Raw genomic sequence first — 27,420 nt, 5'->3', positions numbered from 1 at the left:
CAACTTCTCTTTGATTTTGATCCTGCATGTACCTTGAAGTTTCTGTCCGTTCTTTCCTGTATTTGAACCTCTTAAAGAAGAGCCTACACAATTACCTTTATTTCTTTATTTCTGCTAATTTCTTGGTCTACGGCAGTCTGGCTTTCGGCTGCTATAACTCCACTGACACTGCCATCAAGGTCATCTTCATTTTATCAACACATTGTCTAATTGCTACATCTGGATTGATTTTTAAAATCTACAAAATCATTTGTGACCTTTGGGGAAATTTTAACACTGATTATTTGATAATTAATTTTTAGGTGTGGTAATGTTATGATGTGTTAAAGAGTTTTTATCTTTTAGAGATAATACTGCTTAGGCTGGGTGCGGTGGCTCATGCTTGTAATACCAGCACTTTGGGAGGCCGAGGTGGGTGGATCACCTGAGGTTGGAAGTTTGAGACCAGCCTGACCAACATGGTGAAACCTACTAAAAATATAAAAAATTAGCTGGGCATGGTGGTGCATGCGTGTAAACCCAGCTACTAGGGAGACTGAGGCAGGAGAATCGCTTGAACCCGGGAGGCGGAGGTGGCAGTGAGCTGAGATTGCGCCATTGCACTGCAGCCTGGCAACAAGAGTGAAACTCAGTCTCAAAAAAAAAAAAAAAAAAATACTGATTAGTTACAAGGAAATGATATGTCTGGGATTTGCTCTAAAATAACTGGGTGGGATATAGATAAAATATTTCTTATGTTTAATGGTTGAAACTGGATAATGAGCATATAGAATTCATTATACTCTTTTTTCAACCTTTGTGTGTGTTTGAAATTTCTATTATTGAAAAGTTAGGGCTTTTTAAATAAATGGAAAAGGGAAGAAGGAAGTAACCAATAATAAAATCAACAAGAAATAATTATTTAATTACAATTCAGAATGGCATGCAGATTTTAAGCTTTAATAAGAATAAGTGACTATTTAAGCTAATTTTCACCAGTAAAAGAATTGGGACTTTGACAGTAGAAGCATAATGCCTGGCATAAAGCAGATGCTGAGTAAATATTGATTGACTGAATCAGCTAGCAAGAGCTCAGAGCTGGATTACAGAGACAACTCGTTGGATAATTTTAAAGCCTGTATACCTTTGGGAAAACCTGGTAGTTACTAGTCACCCCATTTGTTTTCATACGTAGTAACAACCCATAATGGTATGGTGCTTACCATGTCCCAGGAACTATTCTAAGCACCTTACATACATTAATTCTTTTAATCCTCATATTAGCCTCAGGAGAGGGGCACAGTTACTTTCCCCATTGTACAGATGAGAAAATAGAAGCAAAGAGACTTTAAATAACTGGCTTAAGTCACAGAGCAGGTGAAGTAACAAAGCCATGATTTGATCTTAGGCCATCGTGCTTCATAGTCAATATTTTAAATCACGGTATTATATGGTCTGTCTTTAGTAAATCTTACAAAATTAATGTTATAATTGTCTACATGAATAATTCTAGGTAAGACTAGATTTGTCTAAGACATAGGTATTCTGATATATATATCTCACAATGTGTGTGTGTGTGTATATATATGTCATTCAGTTCAGTGTTGGATTTTTAATAAATTTATTGTAGGCCATTGTGACTTTATTTTTGTTGACTAACCTCTCTGGACTAGGAAATGTATACTCTGTTGAGGTGATTTGCTCAAAGTAGAGGCCTTAGTTCTAACTTGGCATGATAACTTGGAAAAGTGACTGAGTTGAAGATACTACTTTAGATAATTTAAGCAGAGGACTAGATTGGGGCACAATTGAAAGTAAGAGTGGAAAATCAGATTCAGCTAATTGTTGATAAAGCCAGTATAATTCTGAATGGTTTAGATAAAATTAGTAAACACAAGGGCTGTTTTGTAGACTAAATGTAGGTGAAAGATTAAATCTTTTATCTAAAAAGATTTATCATCTTTCTTTTGTTAGAAGGTCCCCTAAGAAGAGCTTGGCAGACTGTAAAGGAACCTTGCATAATGAACTGCCACTAGAAACCTTTCTAGCCATTAGAACACTGTTTCTGTTTTTAGTAAACAGTTTCACATTCAAGCAGTTTTGTTTCTGGTTTGAGTATTCACAGGTGATGTGAAAGTTTAAGCATAATAACTTTGCTGTTAATGTTTGCTCTTAATCACGTTCGTCTCAGGAAGGTTTGCAGTTTTGGAAACAGTGTTTTCAGAGAAAAAGATTATCTGTAGTTAATTTGATTTCCTCCTTCATTTCAGCATTTTTTTTTTTTGAGACAGAGTTTCTTATTGCCCAGGCTGGAGTGCAATGGCGCGATCTTGGCACACTGCAACCTCTGCTTCCTGGGTTCAAGTGATTCTCCTGCCTCAGCCTCCCAAGTAGCTGGGATTACAGGCGTGCGCCACCACGCCCGGTTAATTTTGTATTTTTATTAGAGACGGGGTTTTACCATGTTGGCCAGGCTGGTCTCAAACTCCTGACCTTGAACTCCACCCACCTTGGCCTCCCAAAGTGGTGGGATTACAGGCGTGAGCCATTGTGCCTGGCCCTAAAATGCCCTTTATCATTAAAACATTGTGTGCCATTAATTTTGAAATTGACTTGTGCAGTTGTTGCTTTAGATTAACATCTTCATAAATATATCATACAGTTAATGTTTCTTAGATAATTTACCAGTTGTCATTTATCATTTACTTGGTAGTTTAGTGATCTGAATTCTAATTTATTTCACCTAGTCACTGAGAATTACTTATGCTTTGCCTGCTCTCAGTAAAGCATTAGAATTGAGTAATGACGAGAAGAACAAAGAATTTTCTTAAGTATAGTACATGGACTTAAATGGTTTGAGTTATCTTGTTTGAGGGTTACAGACCTTTTTTAAAAATCCCTGGATTCAAATTAGCCGGGTGTGGTGGCAGGCGCCTGTGGTCCCAGCTAATCAGGAGGCTGAGGCAGGAGAATGGCATGAAACTGGGAGGCGGAGCTTGCAGTGAGCCGAGATCATGCCCCTGCACTCCAGCCTGGGCGACAGAGCAAGCCTCCGTCTCAAAAAAAAAAAAAAAAAAAATCCCTGGACTCTCTAGTATATTTTAAATATTTCAAGTTTTTAAACAAATAGTCTTAAGTAAAGGACTGGCCGGGCGTAGTGGCTCACATCTGTAATCCCAGCGCTTTGGATGGCCGAGGCGAGCGGATCACCTGAGGTTGGGAGTTCGTGACCAGCCTGGCCAACATGGTGAAACCTCGTCTCTACTAAAAGTAGAAAAATTAGCCAGGCATAGTTGTGGGTGCCCGTAATCCCAGCTACTTGGGAGGCTGAAACGGGAGAATCGCTTGAACCTGGGAGGGAGAGGTTGCAGTGAGCTGAGACGGTGCCATTGCACTCTGGCCTGGGAGACAGAACGAGACTCTGTCTCAAAAAGAAAACAAAGAAAAACAAAAGGAAGGACTAGCTTTATTTTCTTTATCCGCACTGTCAAATTTTAGTATTGTGGCAGCACTAAGAAATTTGTAGTTTCAGTAATGAGATTCTTGATGTATAGTAATCTGGTTATCTGGCACAAATTTGAGTAGTTTGAAGAAGTCAGTTACTTTGGCTAGTGAAAAAGTCTAGCTATCTGCCTAACAAAAATAAAACTTCTTGGATCTTTCTCAGTGTTAGAGCAAAAGATAAAATATATGGAAAAATGTGCAAGGAAAGAATGATTTGGAGAACACAGAGTGATAGCATCTGACTGAAAGAAATTTCAGGAGCTATATTAGATAAAATAGAAGGGGAAATAATCAGTTAAATAAAAGGAGAAATTTCTCTTTCTTGAAAAATTGAAACTTTTGGTTAAAAGCATTCTGATTGCCAAGATTAGATGAAAGAGCATCTACATTTAGTTTCAACTTCTTTTGTAATTTTAAAATTTCAAGAGTAAAAAAAAACCCTAAAAGCCTCCAGGCGTAGAAGTTGTTACCTAAAAAGAATAGGAGTCCGCTGGCATTGGACTTCTTCGCAGCAGCAGTAGTTGGTAGAAGGCAGTGGAGTAATACATTCAAAGTTCTGAGTTTCTAATCCAGAATTTGATACCAGCCAAATGATCACTCAAATGTAAGAACAAACAAAGACATTTTCAGAAATTTAAGGACTTGGGAAGGTTAACTTGCATAAGTTCTTGAATATGTACCCAGCAAAATGAAATAGAAGTTCAAGAAAGAGGATGAAATGAGATCCCAGAAACGGAATTCCTAACACACCAGTGAAAATCTCAGGATAACAACTATGCCGTAGGCCTAGAAAGCAGTTGGTTCAAATTAGAACGAAATGACAGAGTTGTCTATGAAGAATGTCTTCAGGAAGAAAGTAAAAACCATTATATGAATTGTGTGGTGGAATTTTTTAATGTTAAGATAAAGTCAACGAGAAAAAAAAGAAACTGGGGGATGCAGTATGACATTCTTGGCAGTAAACCACATTATGCTTTGGAGGAGCCATACGTGTAAGTAAGTCTTGAATAATGGAGGCTGAAAGTAAAAGAAGACTCTTAAATATGCATTCTTTTGTGGAAATATAATTTTTTAAAAAGGAAAATAGGGTGGGGAGTGGAGTGTGGTACAAAGCTAAAGAAAGGTGCAACTAACATTCAAATGCAAAATCACATAGGAACAGTAGATAAAATAAGAGGAAGATCTGGAAAATGTGGTGTAATAGGATGGGACTGGACTTAATATATAGAACAAAGAAATGCTTTAGGAGCCACATCTTTTGAATAAGATGTATCATTGAACTAGGCAATATACATTTTAGTTTAAAAAAATAAACAGTTTGTCATTAAGCAGGGTTATTAATAACTGAGAATACTTGAAGATGTGTTTGTATGATATTATAACTACATTTTTATTAAATTTACTGCTTACCTTGATTTGAACCTTTTGAATAAGATGTGTCATTGAACTAAGCAATACACATTTTGGTTTTAAAAAATATTTCTTTAAGCAGGGTTATTAATAACAGTCAGAATACTTGAAGGTATATCTGTATGATACTATGAATACATGCTTTTCATTAACTTACTGCCTATATTGATTTGAACCATAAGGTGGATAAACCAAAAGGAGAAAAACAATAATACACAAGTCTTCAGTAGGGTAAACGTAATATACATGTTGAGAGAAGGGTTAGAAATGACGTCTTAGAAATCCATGGTCTGATTTTTATCTACCTGGAGTGGGAAGACTCTTATTCTCTTTTCTCCACATTTAGCCCAGAAATGCAGGTTGGGGGAATAGCAGTGATGCATAGTATCTCTTAGCCTAAGGCTCTTTGCTGATTCTTCAGATGGAACTAACATAGAAAAGAAATTAGATCAGAAAGTATTTCAAGAAATCCCAGTCACCTCACTTTGTCATCAAGCTTTATAACATTGAGCAGCTTACCTAACTCCTTGGGTTTGTTTCCTCATCTTGAGTTTGTTGTCTTCAAGGTTTCTTGTGACTGTTTACGTTACATGGCTTTTCTATGCTGGATTGTCTTGTGAAGCTCACTGAGCTCTGAAAACAATTCTAAGAATGTATTTTTAGGATTGTTATAAGTGTTCAGCTTCTTTTGTGACATTTTTGGACATCATTGGGTGAATGAGTTCTAGTGTGTTGGTCATTTTTAGTCATTTTTTTATATAAGGAAGGAAGAAGTCAGTGATATGTGGTATTTATATTTTGAAGGAGCAGTCTAGAAAACAAAACACAATCACAGTATCAGTAATGAAAGCACTGAAATCATTACAGATCCTTACAGATGTTAAAAGGATAACAAAAGAATGTTATAAGCAATTTTATGCCAATAAGTTCTATACGTTAGATGAAATGGACAAATTCCTTGCAAAACAAATTACTAAAACTTATAATAAGAGGAAATAGAAAATCGTAATAGCCTTTTGTTAGTTAATAAAATTGAATTCATATTTCAAAATCTTTCTACAAAGAAAATACTAGGGTCAAACAGCTTTACTGGTAAATTCTGTCACATTTAATAAAAAGAAAGAAAGAAACCCAGTCTTATCTAGACTCTTAGAAAATAGAAGCTAGCATTACCTTGATGGTAATACCAAAGACATTGTAAGAAAATCAATATGGAATATAAACTAACATTATTTGAGAATATATGTGCAAACAATCATTTAGTATTTGCAAGTCAAATTCAGTGGTGTGTAAAAAGGATGATATAACACATCCAAGGGGATTTTTATACCAGGAATGTGATTTTAACATTCAGAAATTAATGTGAAGCTCACTGAGCTCTGAAAACAATTCTAAGAATGTATTTTTAGGATTGTTATAAGTGTTCAGCTTCTTTTGTGACATCTTTGGACATCATTCATTGGGTGAATGAGTTCTATTTTGACCAAATAAAAGCGAAAAAAACCACATGATCTTCTCAGTAATTATAGTAAAGTGTTTGACAAAATTTAATATAATTCATGATATTAGTGAATTAGGAATAGAAGGGAACTTCCTCAGACAGATACTGGGCATCTGCTAAAAAACCTTTGCTTTATTCATACTCATATCTCATGGTGAAAGGCTGAATGGTTTCCACCTAAGATTGGGGAAGAAAGCAAGATTTTCCACTCTTGACCACTTCTAATCACCATTGTATTAGGAAGTCCTAGTAACAGCATGGTCAAGAAAAAGAAAAGACACTGAGATTGGAAAGGAAGGAGTAAAATTGTTTTTATTCTCAGATGACGTGGTTATATATATATATAGCAAATGTTAAGTTACTAGGACTGATGTGAATTTGGCAAGATTGTAGGATACAAGGATAATATACCCAAACAATGTAATTTCTATGTAATAGTAGAGAACAATTACAAATGAAATGGGGCAGGGCGTGGTGGCTCATGCCTGTAATCCTAGCACTTTGGGAGGCTGAGGCAGGCAGATCATGAGATCAGAAGATCAAGACCATCCTGGCCAACATGGTGAAACCCCGTCTCTACTAAAAATACAAAAATTAGCTGGGTGTGGTGGCATATACCTGTAATCTCAGCTACTCGGGAGGCTGAGGCAGGAGAATGGCGTGAACCCGGGAGGTGGAGGTTGCAGTGAGCCAAGATCATGCCACTGCACTCCAGCCTGGGCGACAGAGCAAAACTCCATCTTAAAAAAAAAAAAAAAAAAAAAAGAAATGGACAAGTACCATGCATAATAGAGTAAAATTGTAAAATATTCAGGTGTAAGTTTAACCAAATATGTGTAAAATCGGTACACCAAATTACAGAAAATTATTGGAACTTAAAAAGACCTACACAAATGAAGATACATACCACATTCATAGATTAGAAGACTTGTTACAAAGATGTCAGTTCTACTTAGACTTATCTATAGCCTCTTCAAGACCTTCCCAATCAAATTCTTAACAAGATTTTTAAAAATTTACCAAATTGGTGGTTAATTCCATGTGGACATGCACGGGTATTAGAAGAGTCAGAAAATTTATGTGTGTGTGTGTGTATATATATATATAGATATATATATATTTTTTTTGCCAAAGGTGCCATTGTAAAGGGAGCCTTTTTAACAAAACAGCTATATTTCTGTATGGAATAAAAAGTCATCTATCTACATATATATATGAAAGGCAAATACCATAGATCATAGATTTAAACATAAAACAATGGAACATCTAGAAGAAAACATAGGAGAAAATCTTCATGATCAAGGATGGGCAAAGACTTTTAGTGCACACAAAACAGGAATGATAAAGGGAAAAAATTGGATTTCATTAATATTGAAAGGTTTTGGTTTTTAAAATACACCTATGAAAAGGCAGCTCACAGACTGGGAGAAAATACTATTAGAAAATACCTAACAAAGGACTTGGATCAGTATATAATTTCACAAATCTTTTAGATAATGCTTTTTTTTTTTTAAAAAAAGTACAATTAACTAATAAAAATATATGAAAAAATAGGCAATACCACATGTGAGCAAGGATGTGGAGCTGCTGAAATAATCATATATTGCTGATGGGAGAGTAAAATGGTACATTGCTTTGGAAAACTGACAGTTTCTGAAAACTTAACCCTGTGACCCAGCAATTCCAGGAAAACATTTGTTTACAGAACTACACATTAATATTTATTGTAGCTTTACAGGAATGTCTATCAAGAGATGAATGCATAAACAAATTGTGGTATATCCATATAGTGGACTATACTGCTCTGCAGTATAAAGGAACAAACTTGCTGACATATGCAATAACATGGATTAGTGTCAAAAACTTGGTGAGTAAAAGACGATAGACGAGTACCTACTGTATGGTCCTGTAGACACGGAATTCTAGATAGAATTTAGAGAAAGAACATCGGTTGCCTAGGGTGGTGAGAGAAGGGTGATTGACTGCAAACGGGCTCAAGGGAGTGTTTAGGGGTCATGGAATATTCTTTTATCTTGATTGTAGTGTTGCTTCCATAGGTATATGCATTTGTCAAAACCTGTAGAACCATATACTTAATAATGCATTATTTCAAGGTCAGTTATTTCTCAAAGTTGGCTGAAATTATTTTTAGCATTTTTAGGCCAGGCGTGGTGCCTCACACCTGTAATCCCAGCACTTTCGGAGGCCAAGGTGGGCAGATCACCTGAGGTCAGAAGTTCAAGACCATACTGGCCAACATGGTGAAATTTTGTCTCTACCAAAAATACAAAAATCAGCAGGGCGTGGTGGTGCATGCCTGTAATCCCAGCTACTCTGGAGGCTGAGGCACAAGAATTGCTTGAACCCAGGAGGCAGAGGTTGCAGTGAGCTGAGATCACACCACTGGACTCCTGCTTTGGTGACAGAGTGAGATGCCATATCCAAAAAAAAAAAAAAAAATTTGCATTTTTGTTACAATGTGATACTTCTTTTGTTGGTAGTGGTTTTTGCATATTTGACAATTGCATGATAATCTTTAAAGTATGTAAGAAAATATAATCTAGGAGCTCCAAAAAGACTCATTACTTTTTGCAGTCTAAGATTATGATATATTTCTCGAATGTAGACCTTTTAGTGGATGAAAGTTTTTCATGTATTTAAGAAAAGGTACAACACATACATGTATGACTGTGTTCATGTTTATTTCATAATATACTATTTAAAGTCTGTCATAATATTGGTAGGGTGCTCTCTCTGCTTTGTTCATTTGGTAGTCAAACTATGCAGAATATAAATATTAAACTTCTGCTTGGTACACAACAAGGTCATTATAAAACTGGAGAATTTTTTTGGAGCTCTTTTTTGAAGGTTTTATCTGCTGCGCCCCCTGGTGGATTTTACTTCTCATTGGGGTCACATGAAAATACAGCCACTTACCTTCGTAGGAGGTGTCTTTATAAAAGACTGTAAAGCTTTTAAGTTAATCTTTATGTTGAAAAACTTCTCAGTAACTTCTATTGATAACACTATGAGGTTTTTTTCTTGTGATCTTCACAAGAGTTACTCAATACAAGCTTCTCCATAGATAATTTTGCCATGTCAGATGGCTTTCTTTCAAAATACCTCTAAGATAGAGATTCCAGGATCCTGTGTTAGAGTAGTAGTTTCTAATAGTTCTCATTCTATAATATGATTCTAAATTTCTTGCTGTACAAAAGAGATTGGGGGATCGTGTCTTAGAAATAGTATGTATAGTTGGGATAAGCCTTGAACATATTATGGTGCCAGAAATTAAGGAATTACTTTAAAAAAAAAAAAGAGATTGTTGAAAGGCCACATAGGAGCCAACCTGAAGATCTAATAAAGACCAAAGCTGGAACAATGTGACTAACAAAATAATGATAGTATTGGATTTTAATTCATGTACTAAAATACTCATGAGTCCATGCCGATGTATTTTAATAAATGGTAGAGAAGGCACTGGTTTTGGTTTTGTGTGGGTGTTTTTTTTTTTTTTTAACAGGAGCATCCCAATTAATGTAGAAAGAAAGAGGGGAAAAGAAATTTATTTATTTATTTATTTATTTATTTATTTATTTATTTATTTTTTTTTTTGAGACGGAGTCTCGCGCTGTGTCACCCAGGCTGGAGTGCAGTGGCGCGATCTCGGCTCACTGCAAGCTCCGCCTCCCAGGTTCAGGCCATTCTCCTGCCTCAGCCTCCGAGTAGCTGGGACTACAGGCGCCCGCCACCACGCCCGGCTAGTTTTTTGTATTTTTAGTAGAGACGGGGTTTCACCATGTTAGCCAGGATGGTCTCGATCTCCTGACCTCGTGATCCGCCCGCCTCGGCCTCCCAAAGTGCTGGGATTACAGGCTTGAGCCACCGCGCCCGGCGAAAAGAAATTTATTAGGCAAATAACCACAATAATAAATAAATCAGACAGGACCCGGTGATGGATGCCAAAATTAGGTCAGAGTTTGAGGAGAAAAGAGTATTTGCACAGTCTCAAAGTATTCCCTACCCTCCCCCCCGCCCCCGCCCAGGATATTTTTTTAACTGCAAAGGAAAAGATAGTAGATTTATAGTGGAGAAATCTGGCAGCCACCACCTTGGCCAAGTGATCAAAGTTAACATCACTAGTAATAAGACATGTTGACGTCATGAGCCCCTTGATACAGTGTATTGGAGGACACAATATCATTTCTGTGGCATTCTTTTGCATTCAGGAAGCTCAAACTGAGGGAAGTTTTACAAAATACTGGATCAAAAGTTTCAAGGTCATGAAGGACAATCAATCAAGAGTTGTCACAAATTGGAGCCAAGACTCAGGAGAAATTACAGAAAAGTTACAAAGATAATAGAGTTCTTGAATACCCCTCAGCCAACTTCCGTTAATGTGAGGATGTTAACATCTCACGGAATTATGGTACAGTAATCAACATCAAGAAATTAACATTGGCTAAAGAATATTAAACCACATACATGACTGAAAAAAATGGTGAAACTTGCGAAGTGTTTTTCTTTTCCAGAATTCTCTCCTGGGTCCAACATTACATGTAGTTGTTTCTTTCAAAGTATTATTGTTAGAATTTAGAGAGACTTGCTGTGTTTTTAGTAATTTGGTGTATTAATAGGTAATAACTTATTTATAAAGTAGCTGTTAAAAGAATTTCCTGATGAAGCAATAGTCTTGTTGCTGTTTTCTTTTTTTTTTTTTTTTTTTTTTGAGAGAGACGGAGTCTCGCTCTGTAGCCCAGGCTGGAGTGCAGTGGCCGGATCTCAGCTCACTGCAAGCTCCGCCTCCCGGGTTCACGCCATTCTCCGGCCTCAGCCTCCCGAGTAGCTGGGACTACAGGCGCCCGCCACCTCGCCCGGCTATTTTTTGTATTTCTTAGTAGAGACAGGGTTTCACCGTGTTAGCCAGGATGGTCTCGATCTCCTGACCTCGTGATCCGCCCATCTCGGCCTCCCAAAGTGCTGGGATTACAGGCTTGAGCCACCGCGCCCGGCCTTGTTGCTGTTTTCTAATACACAATTATTGAGAACTGGCTAAAATTTGAGGAAAGTTTTGTTTTTCTACCATTCTGTTTATTTCATTTTCTTTTCATTCCGAAAAATTTTAGCATCACCTAAAACAGTTTACACTTCTTTAAGTTGTCTTTACTTTTAATCTCAGCAGTTGAATAGCAGCTTGGTGTGTGTGTATTAATAGCAATGCTTTCAGAACCTTCCTATTTTGAAATTTCTTATTTCCTTTTTTTCTAAATGAGAGAAATATGTAAGTATAAGGGAGATGATTTATGTTTCATCATCTGAAAGCATGATGAATGAATATGTAACCTCCTATTTCTATTAGTAGTATATTGGTGCAGTATTAATATGTCCAGTTGAAAATACTGAAATTTAGTGTAGCAAATTTAGCAACGTGAGCAAGGTCTTAATACTTTTAATGTAGTAACATTAACAAGATTCTTGAAGTCACTTTTTTAAATGAGTTACCATCTGAATTTCACATTTATCCCTAAGAACTGTCAGAGTGCATTGATCGAGGTTAAGTCTCAAGAGTCTGTTTTCTGTATAAACAATCTACCAATTTCTTATTAGTAATTTTTATATTTTATAAACTCTGACTAAAATATCTTAAGTTTTTGCCACCTTGCTTAAATTTTAGATAACAGTATATGACTTGAGAAGATTATTTTAATATTTTGTCTAATAAAATTTCAATTGAATATGTAGGCATTTTCAACTGTTAAGGCATTCCTCCCAAAGTTGTCTTTCCAAAAAGTAGAAAAATAACATGAGTTTCAACCTGGCAAAACATATGAAAAAGAGTATCTCTGAGTCACAAGATGAGTCAAGAGGGTGAGGTTTGTTTGTTTTTCCTTGTCCATCTCTTTTAAGGGAATATGATCATAAGCAGTAGGAAAAAAAAATATTTACTGAAAAGTGGCACCAAAAGTTGGAATTTGTTCTTCAGTATTTAACTCGTGCTAAGTGCAGATCTTCTGTAAATATACTGAAACTAAATTTAATGGTACAAACGAGATGGGTTTGATCTACTTTAGAGATCGGTTCCTAATTTGTAGGTGATTGCTAATGCTGATATTTCAAGAATTAAAACTCTGTTTCATACTCTAATATCGTACTGCAACACAGCAACACTGCTGGCAAATGGAAGTGCTTAAATAACTGCCCCTCGGGTGCCAGTAATGACCAAATAAATAATTTTGTTTGATACCTAAAATAACTATTTTTACCATTTGTTTTTGAAAGACAACTTTCTTAGATCTTGGCTTTAAATTTTTTTCCTGGCTTTGCTTTCCAAGCTGGCCATTTAAAAATGTTCTGGATATTTAGGTATGGATTCCTCTAGTTGCTCAGTCTCAACTAGATTGCAAATACTGAGTATTTAGTCTGTCTTACTCATCACTGTAATCCTAGCTGAAAGGAGGGGAGGGAGATGAGGAAATAAATCAGTGGTTGGAGAAAAATACTGCCTCCTCACACACTGCTCTGGCTTCTTAGCTCAAGATCAGTTTTAGCTACATAGGATATGTGGGAATGATGATGAATGGAAAGATTAGATAGAGCTTGTTCCCTCCTAGTCATATTAAAGGGGCTTTTTAAGAAGTCATTTATTGTCAAGGTAAAATGTGATCACTGGCACATTGCTTTGCCTTTGAGGAAAGTTTTGGCTATTCATCCAGAACAGATATCAACTACTTTATAATGTTTTACAAGATATTAAAACAAGTAAATAAAATTTAACTACTCCTTCTAAGGGCTTTTGCCAGTGAGTGAGGTAATGATACAACTATAAATCATTAGTGACAAACACCTTTCTCCCTAGAGAGAAATTGACAGGTGTCTCATAAATGGAGAATTCAGGCAAGGACATTCCAGCAGGAGGTTTATAAGGAAATGAGGTATAAAATCTATACTCTAGCAGAGTTGTGCCAAGAGCATTGTAGCCAAAGAAAAGGAAATGGGGAAAGAGATAAGATGGAAATTTAAATTTGAGGATAGTATTGTCAAGGACTTTAGACTTTTTGTATTAGAAAGCCACTAGAAAATGTAAAGCACGGGAGCTAGCCATTTGACTGAATTTGCCTTTTAGAAAGATTACTGTTGGCAGTGTAAAGAAGATGGATTGAGCCAAATATATTTATTTGATTTATGATTCTTTATTCTCAAGTATTCTTAATATTTTTTATTCATTTATTAAGACTGGAATGCTATCTCCTGGATTAGAGGAGTTTTCTGAGTAACTAAAACATAATCCTTTAAGTGCCTCAATTTCAGTTTCTTGATAAACAACTTTCTAAACTATAATTAATGTCCCTACTTCAAGAAATAGACTCTAATAAATAGTTTGCATAAATATTATGATACTACATTTCTGCCTTTCCTCTTCCCATTAATCATACAGCCTAGAGGAAATGATCCTGATTTGTCCACTTAGTGAAGACATTGTCTTTTCTTATCCACTCATAGTAGATCACCTTTGTGATCTACTATGTTTAATTTCCCCATCACCTTTCCTAGTCTGTAATTGTAAACTAAAGGTTGGAAGAAGAGAATAACTAATCCTTGGTATATGTGTAAAAAATTAAGGCAAGCTTGAAGAGGGTACCTCTTCAGCAAAATCTATGAACTTTGAGACACTGTTCTGAATGGTTTGCTGATTGGTACCTGGTTAGCTAGTAGTTTTAAATACTGGTGGCATTTTAATCAATAAGTTTTACATTTGAAATACTTATTAATACTCACTTAAAACATTATTAAAACCATTATTAAGCACCTGTTATATGTGATGCCCAGAGCACCAATGAAAAAGTCATGGACTGTGCCCTGAGGTGGAGTAGACATGTAAATAAATAAGCGAAAAGCATTTGTAGGACTTTGATTATATTTTTTCTCTTTCAGGATTAAGGGTATGTCATTTTATAGATAGAAAATGGGGAAATAAGGTTTATTTGAACAGTGCATTTATGTCACATATTCCATTAAAGAAGGAATACTCTTTAATAGAGGGATAAAATGCCTTATGTAGTTGATGTGCTTATGAAGTGTTTATGTGAACTTTTTGATGAGATTATTTATATACATTAATGTGCTACATAACAATTTTCGGTCAGTGACTGACCACATATACACAGTGGTTCTGTAAGATTATAATGGAGCTGAAAATACATATACAGTCATGTGTCACTTAACGATGGGTTACATTGAGAAATGCATCGTTAGTGTAGCCTGAGTGTACAGAGTTTATAAAGTCTACAGTAATGTCCTAGGCCCTTACATTAACTCACCACTCACCACTGACTCACCCAGAGCGGCTTCCTGTCCCACAAGCTCCTTTCATGGTAAGTGCCTTATACAGATGTACCATTTAAATAAAATTTTCATGCTATACTTTAACTGTAGCTTTTGAATGTTTACATATGTTTAGATTCACAGATATCTAGCATTGTGTTACAATTGCCTACGGTATTCAGTACATTAAGATGCTGTACAGATTTTGTAGCCTAGGAGCAATAGGCTGGACCATATAGCCTAGGTGTGTAGTGGGCTGTACCACATAGGTTTGTGTAAGTACACTCTGATGTTCATACAATGACGAAATCTAATGATGCATTTTGCAATGTAACCCCATCGTTAAGTGATGCATGACTGTATATGTATTTTGCTGTTTGCAGCAGTATTTAGATAAATTTTTCATCCCAGCATTTCTGATACATGTTTTCTAGAAAACCTCACATGCTATGAAATCACATCTGGGAAAAACATGGATAGAGTAGACCATTCAAGTTATGCAGCTTTGTTTGTAACAGAGTATTAACATAAACGGTGATGATCTTAAAAATACAAGTACAAATTAACTGTACAAATGAAACACCATAACCCATCACTTATGAGCCTTAAATGGGGACTTGTGCTTCTATTAAGGTATGGTATAGGTTCTTGAAGTTACTTGCTTTAGTAGAAGCTACTTTTCTAAAATTCAGTGGTGAGCCAATGTATGGCTACCTTATTATTAATAGTTTTTGGGGGTGAGGGAGCATAAAAACAAAAGAAATTGTCTTCACTACTTCTTCATCTGTGTCCTTAGTTTTCACCAGACAGCATAACAATGTTAGAAAGACTTGAGGTTCTTAAAGCCACTAAACTTGTTTTCTCTAAAGGAAGGCACCTCTTCACTGTTGTTTTCTTAAGGTCTTCATATATTGAGGTTTTTATTGGAGACAGAGGTTCCCTCTTGTTGCCCAGGCTAGAGTACAGTGGCACCGTCTCAGCTCACTACAACCTCCGCCTCCCAGATTCAAGCTATTCTCCTGCCTCAGTCTCCCGAGTAGCTGGGATTACAGGCACCCTGCCACCACTCCCAGCTAATTTTTGTATTTTTAGTAGAGGTGAGGTTTCACCACGTTGGCCAGGCTGGTCTCAAACTCCTGACCCCAGGTGCCTCAGCCTGCCTCAGCCTCCCAAAGTGCTGGGATTACAAGCGTGAGCCACTGTGCCCAGCCTTTTTTTTTTTTTTTTTTAAAGAAACTTGCCCCTGATCCTTTTATATAACATACTGAGAAAAATCCCTGTGAATCAATGAAATTTCCATGATTACTGACAATACTACTCTCCTTCCTCTTTACCAATTATGTGTGAACTAATTCATATTAGAACACCACCTTGTAGCTGTAGTTTTTACTTTGATAGTATAGATAATTATAGTTCTATTTTAATATAATTTATATTTAAAATATATGCTTTAATTTTTAAGTTCTTATAGTGAGGATGCCATATATTTAAGCTGTCAAGACAGCTTGTATTTGTACTGTTCTCTAGCATTGTGGGCCATAATACATATATACTCATTGGCAGTATAACATTTGCCTTCTTAATTTTCTTTTTAAAAGTTGTTGTATTTATTTTATTTTTATTTTTAATTTTTTGAGACAGAGTCTCACTCTGTCACTCAGGCTGGAAAGCAGTGGCGTGATCTCGGCTCACTGCAACCTCCGCCTCCTGGGTTCAAGCGATTTCCTGCTTCAGCCTCCTGAGTATCTGGGATTACAGGTGCGTGCCACCATGCCCGGCTGATTTTTGTATTTTTAGTAGAGGTGGGGTTTTACCATGTTGGCCAGGCTGGTCTGTAACTCCTGACCTCTAGTAATCTGCCCACGTTGGCCTCCCAAAGTGCTAGGATTACAAGCATGAGCCATTGCACCTGGCCTGTTGTATGTAATTTAAAAAATATATTTGTAATTACTATTTCTGTTAAGTCATGATCAAAATTACTTATGTGTATTAGTCAGATATTTTAAAGGAATTAAAATGATGTAATTTAGAAGAAAACAGCTTAAACCCTGCTTTTTCAAGAATGTATATAAGAGACCTGACACTGAATTTTTATGGAGTACTTACAAACTAATGTAAACATTTCTTTTTAGTTATTCTTTCTCTTTTAAAGTGTTGACAAGTGAATTTTGTTAGCTATTTGGTTGTTAAGTAAAAGCTGGCTTATTTGCTCATACTTGTAAAGTATCTCTGGAAGAATATTCAGGAAACGGCAACATTGCTTTCAGGGAAAGGAAATGGATATCTCAGGGTGGGAAGGGAGGGAAACTTTGAATTTTGAATACCCTTTGAATTTTTGAGTCGTGAACTATTAGAAAGAAAGTAAATTAAAATTTAACAAGAAAAATGAAAATGAAAGTTCTTTGGTGTACAGAACAGAGGTTGATTGAATCTGTGTGGTAGAACCTCCGTGATCAGCTTAGCATTGGCATTGTCAGTCCTGAAATAATCTTTTGTGACCTCCATGATCAGCTTAGCATTATCAGGCCTGGACTATCTTGAGACTCAGCATACAGCGGATGTATGTAATGGCAGGTGCAAACAAACAGAAAGGTAACCAAATACAAGTATTTATGTTGTATTTATTCTATGAGAAGAAATTAGTTAACATTATAATATATACCTCTTTTTATCAAATTGGAAATTAAACTATTGGATAACTGTTGGATTTTTTTCCCCCTATAACTATTAAATTTTTCAAAATCTTGCTACTGCCTGTTTGAAAGGATTTGGGAACATTTTTTAAAAATTCTTGCTACCTTTTTTGTTTGCTTTTAGTTGATGCGGATGAAATTAAAAGGCTAGGAAAGAGATTTAAGAAGCTTGATTTGGACAATTCTGGTTCTTTGAGTGTGGAAGAGTTCATGTCTCTGCCTGAGTTACAACAGAATCCTTTAGTACAGCGAGTAATAGATATATTCGACACAGATGGGAATGGAGAAGTAGACTTTAAAGGTAAGAAAGTAGTTATTTTTTATAATCACAAGTTAGATAACCTGTTTGTATTCCTACAGCTCTATGTAAAAAAAAAAAAAGTGTTTATATTCATTGTGACCTTACAATAATAGATTATGTTAAAACCTCAACATCTGTGGTATATTCACCTTAATGAAATAGGATCTTTTACTTTGTGGTTCATAAATGATTAAGTTGTTCTTTAGGATAATCTACCAAAAAGCAGGGGAGACTCAGTATTTCCTTTCTTTTTAGAAAATTAATCTCACTTTAGGACAATACTGTATATTCTTATATACAACATTAGAAACTGCAATTCCTTTTATTTATTTATTTTTTTGAGATGGAGTCTCGCTGTTTTGCCCAGGCTGGAACGTGGTGGTGTCATCTCAGCTCACTGCAACTTCTGCCTCCTGGGTTCAAGCGATTTTCCTGTCTCAGCCTCCTGAGTAGCTGGGATTACAGGTGTGCACCACCACACCTGGCTAGTTTTTGTATTTTTAGTAAAGACGAGATTTCACTATGTTGGCCAGGCTGTGGTCTCGAACTCCTGACCTCAAGTGATCCACGTGCCTCAACCTCCCAAAATGCTGGGATTACAGGCATGAGCCACCACGCCCAGTTTTTTTTTTAAACAAGTAAATAAACATTTCACTAGAGATTTGTCAGTAGATTTTGTTATTTTAGTTTGGAGAACAGAATTATAAGTGGAGGGATATAAAACTGATTATGATTTAGTGCTTATCAGGTGGTGAAGAAAAATGATTTGTCGTGAAACTTCTAACAGCATATTGGTTCACAGTTTTGAAGTAGAAATTTAAAGTTATTTTTGTAGTGTCAGAACAATTTATAGTGGTTTTTTTTTAAAGCCCCTTGTCACAGTCATATTCTAAGAGGAAAGAGTTAACTTAAAGAATATGTTTTGAGTGTCCTCTTATTTTGCACTTAACAAATGTTTGTTCAAATTGATTGACCTTAGAGAACTCCAAGTTCAAATAAAAAAATACAGAGAGACTTTGTTTGTTGCGGTTTCAAATTTGACAATTTTATTTTTAAATGTTGCTAGTAGTACTTTTGTTTTGCAGCAAGGAAATATCCTTTTATGGGAATGTAAGGTAAATATGTTTTTTTGTGTAAAAAAATTGGAAGTTCTGATTTGTGAACATTTTTAACTCTTCTTCAGAATTCATTGAGGGCGTCTCTCAGTTCAGTGTCAAAGGAGATAAGGAGCAGAAGTTGAGGTGTAAGTATTTTTCTTCACTGACTTCATTCTCTTATACTACCATCATTTCATACCGTATTATAGAATGGTTTTTAAAATAATGAAAAAGATGTCTTTTATTCCAGATCCTTAGACATAACTGAAATTTTACATTCTGGTGAAAATCCTTTTAAGACATTTGCCACTACTATATTTGAATAATGTGTCATTGTTGCTTTTAGTTGGATAGAAGCAAAACAGTTTCTTTCTACTGAAAACAACCATGTAAACTACATTTGTAATTTAGAGAAGAGATTTTTTTTTAGTGACAGTGGGAAGAAATGTTCTAAAGAACAAGAGAGGTTGTTGGAGTTGTTATTATCTCTAGTGTTTTTTCTGTGCAGAAACTGAAGCTTAGCAGGGATAGTTAACTTACTCTAAGCTCCACTAAATCTGCTCAGGCAGCCTCAAAAGCCCATACTTTTAACCAACTATGTTAAACTGTGCCTAAGGACAACTCTATTTTAAGGAAGGAGACATCCTTATAGTCAATTTTGATGTTTGTCAGTTTACTATTTTCTTTCTTATTGAAAGCGTTTGCTTGTGATTGCTTTGTAATTGGAATTGATTTTCCTTCCCTTTTTTTAGTTGCTTTCCGTATCTATGACATGGATAAAGATGGCTATATTTCCAATGGGGAACTCTTCCAGGTATTGAAGATGATGGTGGGGAACAATCTGAAAGATACACAGTTACAGCAAATTGTAGACAAAACCATAATAAATGCAGATAAGGATGGAGATGGAAGAATATCCTTTGAAGAATTCTGTGCTGTAAGTACAAAAGAGCTGGTTCTTCTGTTATGTTTCAGCAGCATATTTTAAAAACCACTTAATAGAGAATTTCCGTATTTTGTCCTAAAAACATATATTTGATTTTTCCTAATTGCCCATATTCAGTTTTGAAATGTATCTTCGTTGTAATTACTAATTAACAAAATCAACAATTATTATTCTCAAGAATTAACATTCTCAGTGATCCTCTGATCAAATGCCACAAGGATACCACTTTTTTACTGTTGATAGCCTCTCAAATTACAACTAGATTATACTCTTAAGGTTCATTTAATCACTCATTGCTTCTGAACAGAAGCACAACCACAACCACTTAGCTTCTCTTCTGTACTTATGCCTTAAAAGTATAGATAGTAGGCTTTTTGATGTGTTACAAGGATTTTAAACTGCAAGCTAGAGATACTAGAGAAAACTAGAGCATCCAGAGTAGAGGCAAAGATAACAAAGGTTTGAAATTTTTCTGTCAGTAATGATTGGATGCTTCCATAGAAAGGTTTTCTTTCTCCTTTTTATTTTTAAATGTGAATCACACAAGGAAAAACAAGTGAGTTTGATAGTTGTGTGTTATGCAAGAGCTGAAGTGTAGCTACTTTGACCTTTAAGTAGAAGTTCATATTATCCTTAAGCAAAAACCATCTTTTTATTTTGTTTTCAAAAAGTGGGGTGGCACTGTAAAGAATAGACTGCATCTTTTTGGAAGAGTTAGATGGGTTTGAGACTTTTAAGACACTGAACTACTCCCAGGGGGCGCTACCGCAAACCTTTTCTCTCCTTCTGTTTCACCTCCTTCACCATTGCCAAGGATCACTGAAGGACTCCTGTGGACTGGCATATGGTTGAGTGTGACATGAGACCAGGCTGGTAGTACCATCATAAAGAGCAGCCAGTTTTCAAAAGAAGGAAAGGAGAAATTCTAAGCCTTAGGGGAATATAATAAATGGAAAATTCTTGGCTTCGGTGGTATTGGAAGAGGTATTTATATTTATATAAATAAATGGTATTTATATAATCATATAAATGAAGATTACTTGCATATATAAAATATAATACATATATCACTTATCAGTGGAAGGAAATTAAGCTATTATCTATATTGAAGACATAAGCTAAGTTTTGAGTTTTAAGTTTTCATGTTTTTTTTGTTTTTGTTTTTTTTTTTTTTTGAGACGGAGTCTCGCTCTATCGCCAGGCTGGAATGAAATGGCGCAATCTTGGCTTGCTGCAACCTCTGACTCCCTGATTCAAGTGATTCTCCTGCCTCAGCCTCCTGAGTAGCTGGGATTACAGGCACATGCCACCATGACCAGCTAATTTCTATATTTTTAGTAGAGATGGAGTTTCGCCATGTTGGCCAGGATGGTCTCGATCTCCTGACCCTGTGATCTGCCCGCCTTGGCCTCCCAAAGTGCTGGGATTATAGGCGTGAGTCACTGTGCCCGGCCTATTTTTAAGTTTTTGTAGACAGGGGTCTTGCTATGTTGCCCTGGCTGGTCTCCAGCTCCTCGCTTCAAGCAATCGTCCCATTTCAGCCTTCCAAAGCATTGGGATTACAAGCACGAGCCACTGTGTCTGGCCACCAGTATTTGTAATCAATTGCCTTTTGCTTGTATTTTTAAGGGGCATAATTTAGGAGTGGAGAAAAATGTTCTTCGTGTGCTTAAAACCAACTTTTATAAACATTGATCAAGCACTTGTAATTTTGACTTCATTGAGTTCTTTTTATGTTGACTTCTCAAGCTATAACAGTGAAAGATTGGAAGTTATTTTAAAAGATTGCATACTATATATGTTCTTCAAAATTTTCAGAGTACTTAATATATACAAATAATTCTTACAAATGATTAGTGACAGGCTTAAAGTTGGTGAATTGAACCCATGTATAATTTATTTTTACCTCCTCCCCAAACTCCAATCAAATGCAATGAATTAAAGGTTTATGAACTCAAAAGGACAAAAATGAAGAGCAGAGAAGAAACAGCATCTAAATGTGGTAATTCAGAACATTTAGAAAGTTGAATGGTTAACTAACCTAGCAGAATGATTCTAAGCTTTATCAGCTTGGAAATCTGAGAACCAAACTGGGTTATAATGGAGAATCCATGCAAGGCTCAGAAATTGATGTCACAAGCTACTGGAAGTGAGGATGAAAGTGAGACTAAAATCAAAGATTGGTTAAAGTCTGTTTTAAGAAGGAATTGGAACACACAAGATCGCCTTCCCTACTCTGTTCACCTGGACAGCTCTCTCTCCTGCTCCCTAGCAGGAGACTGGGGAGAGTCTCTAGACTGGCAAACATGAGGCAGAGATGGGGTATATGTGTTGGGGAACTAAGTGACAGTAAACATATTTGCATATTGACATCTGTGCCCTGTACCTGACTTCCTGACTCCCTGGCAGCTGGACTTACACTGTCTAGGCAAGAGATGGGAAAAAGCCCTGTTTAGGAAATCTTATCTCCCCAAAGAAATGGTGCTACCAGATCACTCAAAGTATAGCTCTCACTCAACAACCCCATCATTCACCCAAAGTTCCAGTGCCCTTTCTACAGAAGCAAAGCCAAGGATCTCACCAAACACTGAAGGAAACCTCTATGTATGGAATATAAAGATGAAACCAGGTCCAAAAAAATAAGTTCAAAACAAACAGATTAGCCAAGACCAGTAAAAACTTTAAAAGCAAACCCGAAACCTGTCATTATCCTCGGGGATATTGTATATTGAATTTTGAAACAAAAGTTGGATAATACATAAAAGAGCTTTTGGGAATGCAATTTTAGATACCTATTTTCGGAGTCGTAACACCCAAATGCTAGGATTCCAGAAGGAAAATGGAAAGAAACAAATAATCAAAAATGAATCAAGGAAATACTCCAAAGCCAAAAATAATGTGTTTTCTGAGAGGGCTTATGGAGCATCCAGCATAGTCTGTAAACATCTGGACCTGGGCACACTGTCATGAAGTTTTGAGACAGTGGGAGCAAATAACTGGTTCTGCAGATTTCCAGAGAGCTGGGGTGGTAGGGTGGAGTGGTGGGAGTGGGGTTTTGTATAAACAACCAGGAGTCATAATGGCACCAGATTTCTTAGTAGCAGTATTGGAAACCCACAAGAACATGGAGCATTTTGCCTTTGCAATTCTGAGGGACAGTTATTTCCAACTTAAAATTCTCTATAAACTCAAATGGTAGTAGAAAGACACTTTTAGGTATGTAAGGCCTTCGCATTTTGGAAACTACTGGAGGATGTGTGCTCCCACTGCAATAAGGTCATAAATCAAAAAAGTAGAGAGTGTAGGATCCAGGAATCTGAGGGTCCAGCATGAGAGGGAGGATCCCCGATATGATGAAGAGCGCCAGAGATGACAGGCCTGAAGACAAAAAGTCTAGAGTGCAGCAGGTTGGAAGGCTCAAAGAGTGCTTTCAAGACAATAAAATTGATAGAATTACATAATATTTTTAGTTGAATGTATTTAGAACAAAAGTTAGGGGTTGAATTATAATTAACATAGAACACCCAGCAAAGGAATTAACTGTGTACCAAACGTGCAGGAAAGAAAAACTAATCATAATAAATAGTTCTGTTTATTTGTATTCTATAGTTATAACAATGAAAAATGCTAGGTTTTTTGGGGGGGTGAGGTCGGGGGAAGGAGTGTTGCCTCAGTTTGTTGCCCAGGCTGGAGGCATGCCGGCTAATTTTTTTTTTTTTTTTTTTTTAATGTATTAGAGACCTGGTTTCACCATGTTGGTCAGGCCTGTTTTGAACTCCTGACCTCAAGTGATCTGCCCACCTCAGCCTCCCAAAATGCTGGGATTACAGGCGTGAGCCACCATACCCGGCTGAAAAATGCTGAATTTCTAATGAAAATAATGATAAAGCCATTGGAATGGTACAGAGTTTGTGAAGTGTGTAGAGGGGGAGATAGAGGGAAGAAATGTGTGTGAAAGCTAAAAATCTTAGAGACCTAGAGGTAAATAGTGAAAGTCAGCTGAAAACTTTATTGCCACTGCATAAAAGCAAATAGAGAATGAGGCCAGGGTGACAAACTGCTTTTTTTTCCACAGCAGGAGTTGTAGAATTAGTTGGCACTTTGTGCTTTGCTTTTCAATTATATAAAGGGGCTATTTTGTAGTTTGAATTTAAAAATAATACAGATACAAGTATACATAACAATATGGATTAATTTCACAATCATAAAGTTGAGAGAAGCCAGACATGAAAGAGATTCAATTTATGAAATGTACAGAAACAGAAAATAGTAGCTACTGGTGTGTGTGTGTGTGTCCGTGTTGGGTGGGAGGAGGGGGAGGGGAGATGTCTGGTGACTAGAAGATCTGGGTGCTGGTTATTGGGTGTTCACTTTGTGAAAATTCATCAGACTGGACATTTATGACCTATGCATTCTGTTTATGTAGATTAAATGTAATAAAACATTCCCCCCAAATGATACAGATACTACACTTTCACATTACCGTGTCAGTATTCACTGAGATGTGTATAACTACATGTATTTGACTCTACAGAAAAATAATATGCAGAAATGTTTATTTACTTGGTACTTTTAAAATTTTCTAGAACAGACTGACAGTGACGCGCATATTTGATTGTGAGGACAGTTTTTGTCATAGTGTCTGGTTATCGTGTAGTATTAAACTACTGAAGTAGGGGCCAGCAAACTGCAGAGCAAACCAGATCCTGTGCATGGCCTGTTTATGTCTGATTTTGAACTGAGAATACTTTTTACCTTAAGTGTTGTTTTGGAAAAAAAAAGAAAATGTGAAAGAAACTACATGTAGCCTACAAAACTTAAAATATTTACTATCTGGCCCTTGTACAAGAATACCCAAAAAATAATGCCTGTTATCCTAGGAGAAAGAAACCATGAAAATTCTAACTGGAGGTCACTCAAGTTTTGTTGTTTTGTTTTTTTGTGTGTCTTTAAATTCACCACCTGAATATAGCTAAAGTAATTTTTATTTATTTATTTATTTGAGATGTAGTCTTGCTCTGTTGCCCAGTCTGGAGTGCAGTGGCGCGATATCAGCTCACTGCAGCCTCCACCTCCCGGGTTCAAGCGGTTCTCCTGCATCAGCCTTCCCAGTAGCTGGGATTACAGGCACGCGCCACCACGCCCAGCTAATTTTTTGTATTTTTTTTAGTAGAGACGAGGTTTCATCGTGTTAGCCAGGATGGTCTCGATCTCCTGACCTTGTGATCCACCTGCCTTGGCCTTCCAAAGTGCTGGGATTACAGGTGTGAGCCACCGCGCCCAGCCCCCTAGTAATATTTTTTAAAATTGTAATTTGATGAAGCAGACCATGAATGAGGAGTTTCTCAGACACTGAAGTTTGATTTGTTCCTGTCTGTTGCAGGTTGTAGGTGGCCTAGATATCCACAAAAAGATGGTGGTAGATGTGTGACTCTTATCAGAGAGTACCACCCAACACTTTTGCTTTCTTCTCCATCTCTGAAGATCTGCTCAAGACGTCCAGCAATGCTCTCTGTGTATTTAAATGGAAGTATTTTTCTCTGTGAAGCCACATTTTCCAACATGAGCCTCATGAAGCCAACTAAGTGTTATTGAACTGTAATTCTCTCAATAACTCAGTGTAGCACTTTAAAGTCTGAAGGACAGCAGCATGAAAAGAGCATATCAATGTGGTGGAGAAAGGGAAGGGGTTGGCTTTTTAATTTATTTTTCTTCATCTTTTATAACAAGAAAGTATCTATATATACATATGTAAATATTTATATATAGATATATGTAGCTTTCTATATATGTAGTAGGTTGGCTTTAATTTAATATACTTGATTCAGAAACAAAACAATAGAGTACAAAAGTGCCAAGCAGAACATAAAACATCCTTACTTTTATTTCACACAGTTTTATATATAGATAGAAGACTGTACAATTTGAGCCGGGTGTTAGGCCAGCTATTTTCCTTTTCCTGTGCTTTCTCCTCTGAGAGATTGACAAAGCATTTGTTAACGTCCTATTATTTACCTTAATTACATTTTTGTAACAAAGGAGTCTGTAACTTTATTTATACTTACGAATATATTTCCAGGGACTACTACTCATTGCTGAGCAGCTTTTAATACACCTCTGCTTGAGGAGAAAGTCTAGTTCATTGCTACTGCCAAGAGCTAGGTCTTGTGTTCATATAGTAACTGCACAGTGCTTACGGCTGCTTCATTGTTACTTTGTAACTAGGAGCCATTGCATTTATTAAATGTCCCTCAGTAATGTAAGTGCTAGTTGTGATTTTATACATAAAGGCCAGAAGCTGTCTGAGGCAATCATGACTAATATTGTATGTATCACTTACTGAAGAATACCTGAAGTGATCATGTAACTACTTAGGATATCCATTTGTTTGATTACATGGGTAAATAATTTGTCATTAAACTTGTGTTTGAATCATGAATTTCCCTTCTGTGTTTCAAAAGACTTGCAGCTAATCTAAAAAACTGGTGATATTTAATATGCATGTATGTATCTAAACACCCACATATATTTGTGGTTTAAGTGTGAGAAATCTTGCTAACATATATGCCACAGAAGAGCAAAATTTTATCCAAATTTATACGTCTTAAATTTCTTTACCACGAGGGATAGAGCATGCATAATGTTTTTTTTCCCTTGATTTGCTTATATAATTGGTAATGGATGATAATAAATTTGTGTGATATAAAAGTAGTGTATCATGTTCTACCATTTGATCTTATCCCTTCCCATTTCTGCAAAGGTACTATTGGCTGGAAGAAAAACATTTTGGTTAGCTTTGTATGACAGTAGTCTTTCCCTTTATAGTTTTTCTATAAAAACTGGTTTTAAAATCAGTAGAAAAGGGCAGGTTGAATCAAGGTGAATGAATCTGAAATTGAGCACACCTGCCTGTCATCGCTGTTCCTTCAACTGAGTGCTGCACATCATGGGCTCTGTCTGTGAGAGAAAAATCCCGGTGCTTGGTGTCCTTGCATGACATGGAGTTTTGCATGTAGATCAATTTAAAATGTACCTCTTGTTTACATAATTTGCATAATTTTGAAAGATAATGTTGCCAAACTTTGGAAATGTTAATGTTCAAACTGAAAATCTCCACTACATGTAACTTTCTTCCTCTGGATCAGTGGCATGGCTTATAATCCCAGCCAGTGGTTTGAACTGTTCCAGTGTCAACTGCCATGTGCTCTGCTTCAGGGGGGAACTAGTCTTTTGTGAATTTTTTGTACATAAGTATTTGTTACAAATATTTTAGCAAATGCTTTCTATTTCTCTTGCTTGTGCATATCTTGGCTGGCGTTACAGAAAAATAGTGCAAACATTATTTCCTTACCGGGGAATGAGGGTTTTTTCTTTTTTTTTTCTTTTTTTCTTTTTTTTTTTTAGTTTGTGTGTGGGGGTGGGGAGGGGAGGGGGTGGTTTATGTTGAATGTTTAGTTTTTCTTCTGCATGATACGTCATGTTGTGGGATCTTTAGAAAACTTCATACTGTATGAATAAGAAAATAAAATATTTGAAACTTGCTTGAATGTATTCAGTGGTCTTTAATGGCTTTCCATAGCTATGAGAATTTTTTTTCTTCCCAGTCTTTTAAATTACTAGAAACAGTCTGGTAAAGTGACATTTAATCTCTATAAAAACCTACAAAT

The 27,420-nt window shown here is 36.3% G+C and overlaps 1 protein-coding gene across 1 annotated transcript in view; it reads left to right on the top strand.

The window, feature by feature from the left end:
• The window catches only part of PPP3R1 (protein phosphatase 3 regulatory subunit B, alpha), a 73,383-nt gene extending 46,083 nt beyond the window's left edge, over positions 1-27,300 (top strand). The window contains exons 3-6 of the mRNA XM_031655237.1: positions 17,534-17,710; positions 18,894-18,953; positions 19,560-19,744; positions 25,137-27,300. Coding sequence (XP_031511097.1) covers positions 17,534-17,710; positions 18,894-18,953; positions 19,560-19,744; positions 25,137-25,184 — 470 coding nt within the window. The 3' untranslated portion in view covers positions 25,185-27,300. The remainder of the gene's footprint in view (positions 1-17,533; positions 17,711-18,893; positions 18,954-19,559; positions 19,745-25,136) is intronic.
• The last annotated feature ends 120 nt before the right edge of the window (positions 27,301-27,420 follow it).

Source organism: Papio anubis, chromosome 14 (genome assembly GCF_008728515.1).
Source record: "Papio anubis isolate 15944 chromosome 14, Panubis1.0, whole genome shotgun sequence".
Lineage (NCBI taxonomy): Eukaryota > Metazoa > Chordata > Mammalia > Primates > Cercopithecidae > Papio > Papio anubis.
Note: the sequence above shows the minus strand (reverse complement) of the source record. Positions and strands in the feature narration are given on the sequence as shown.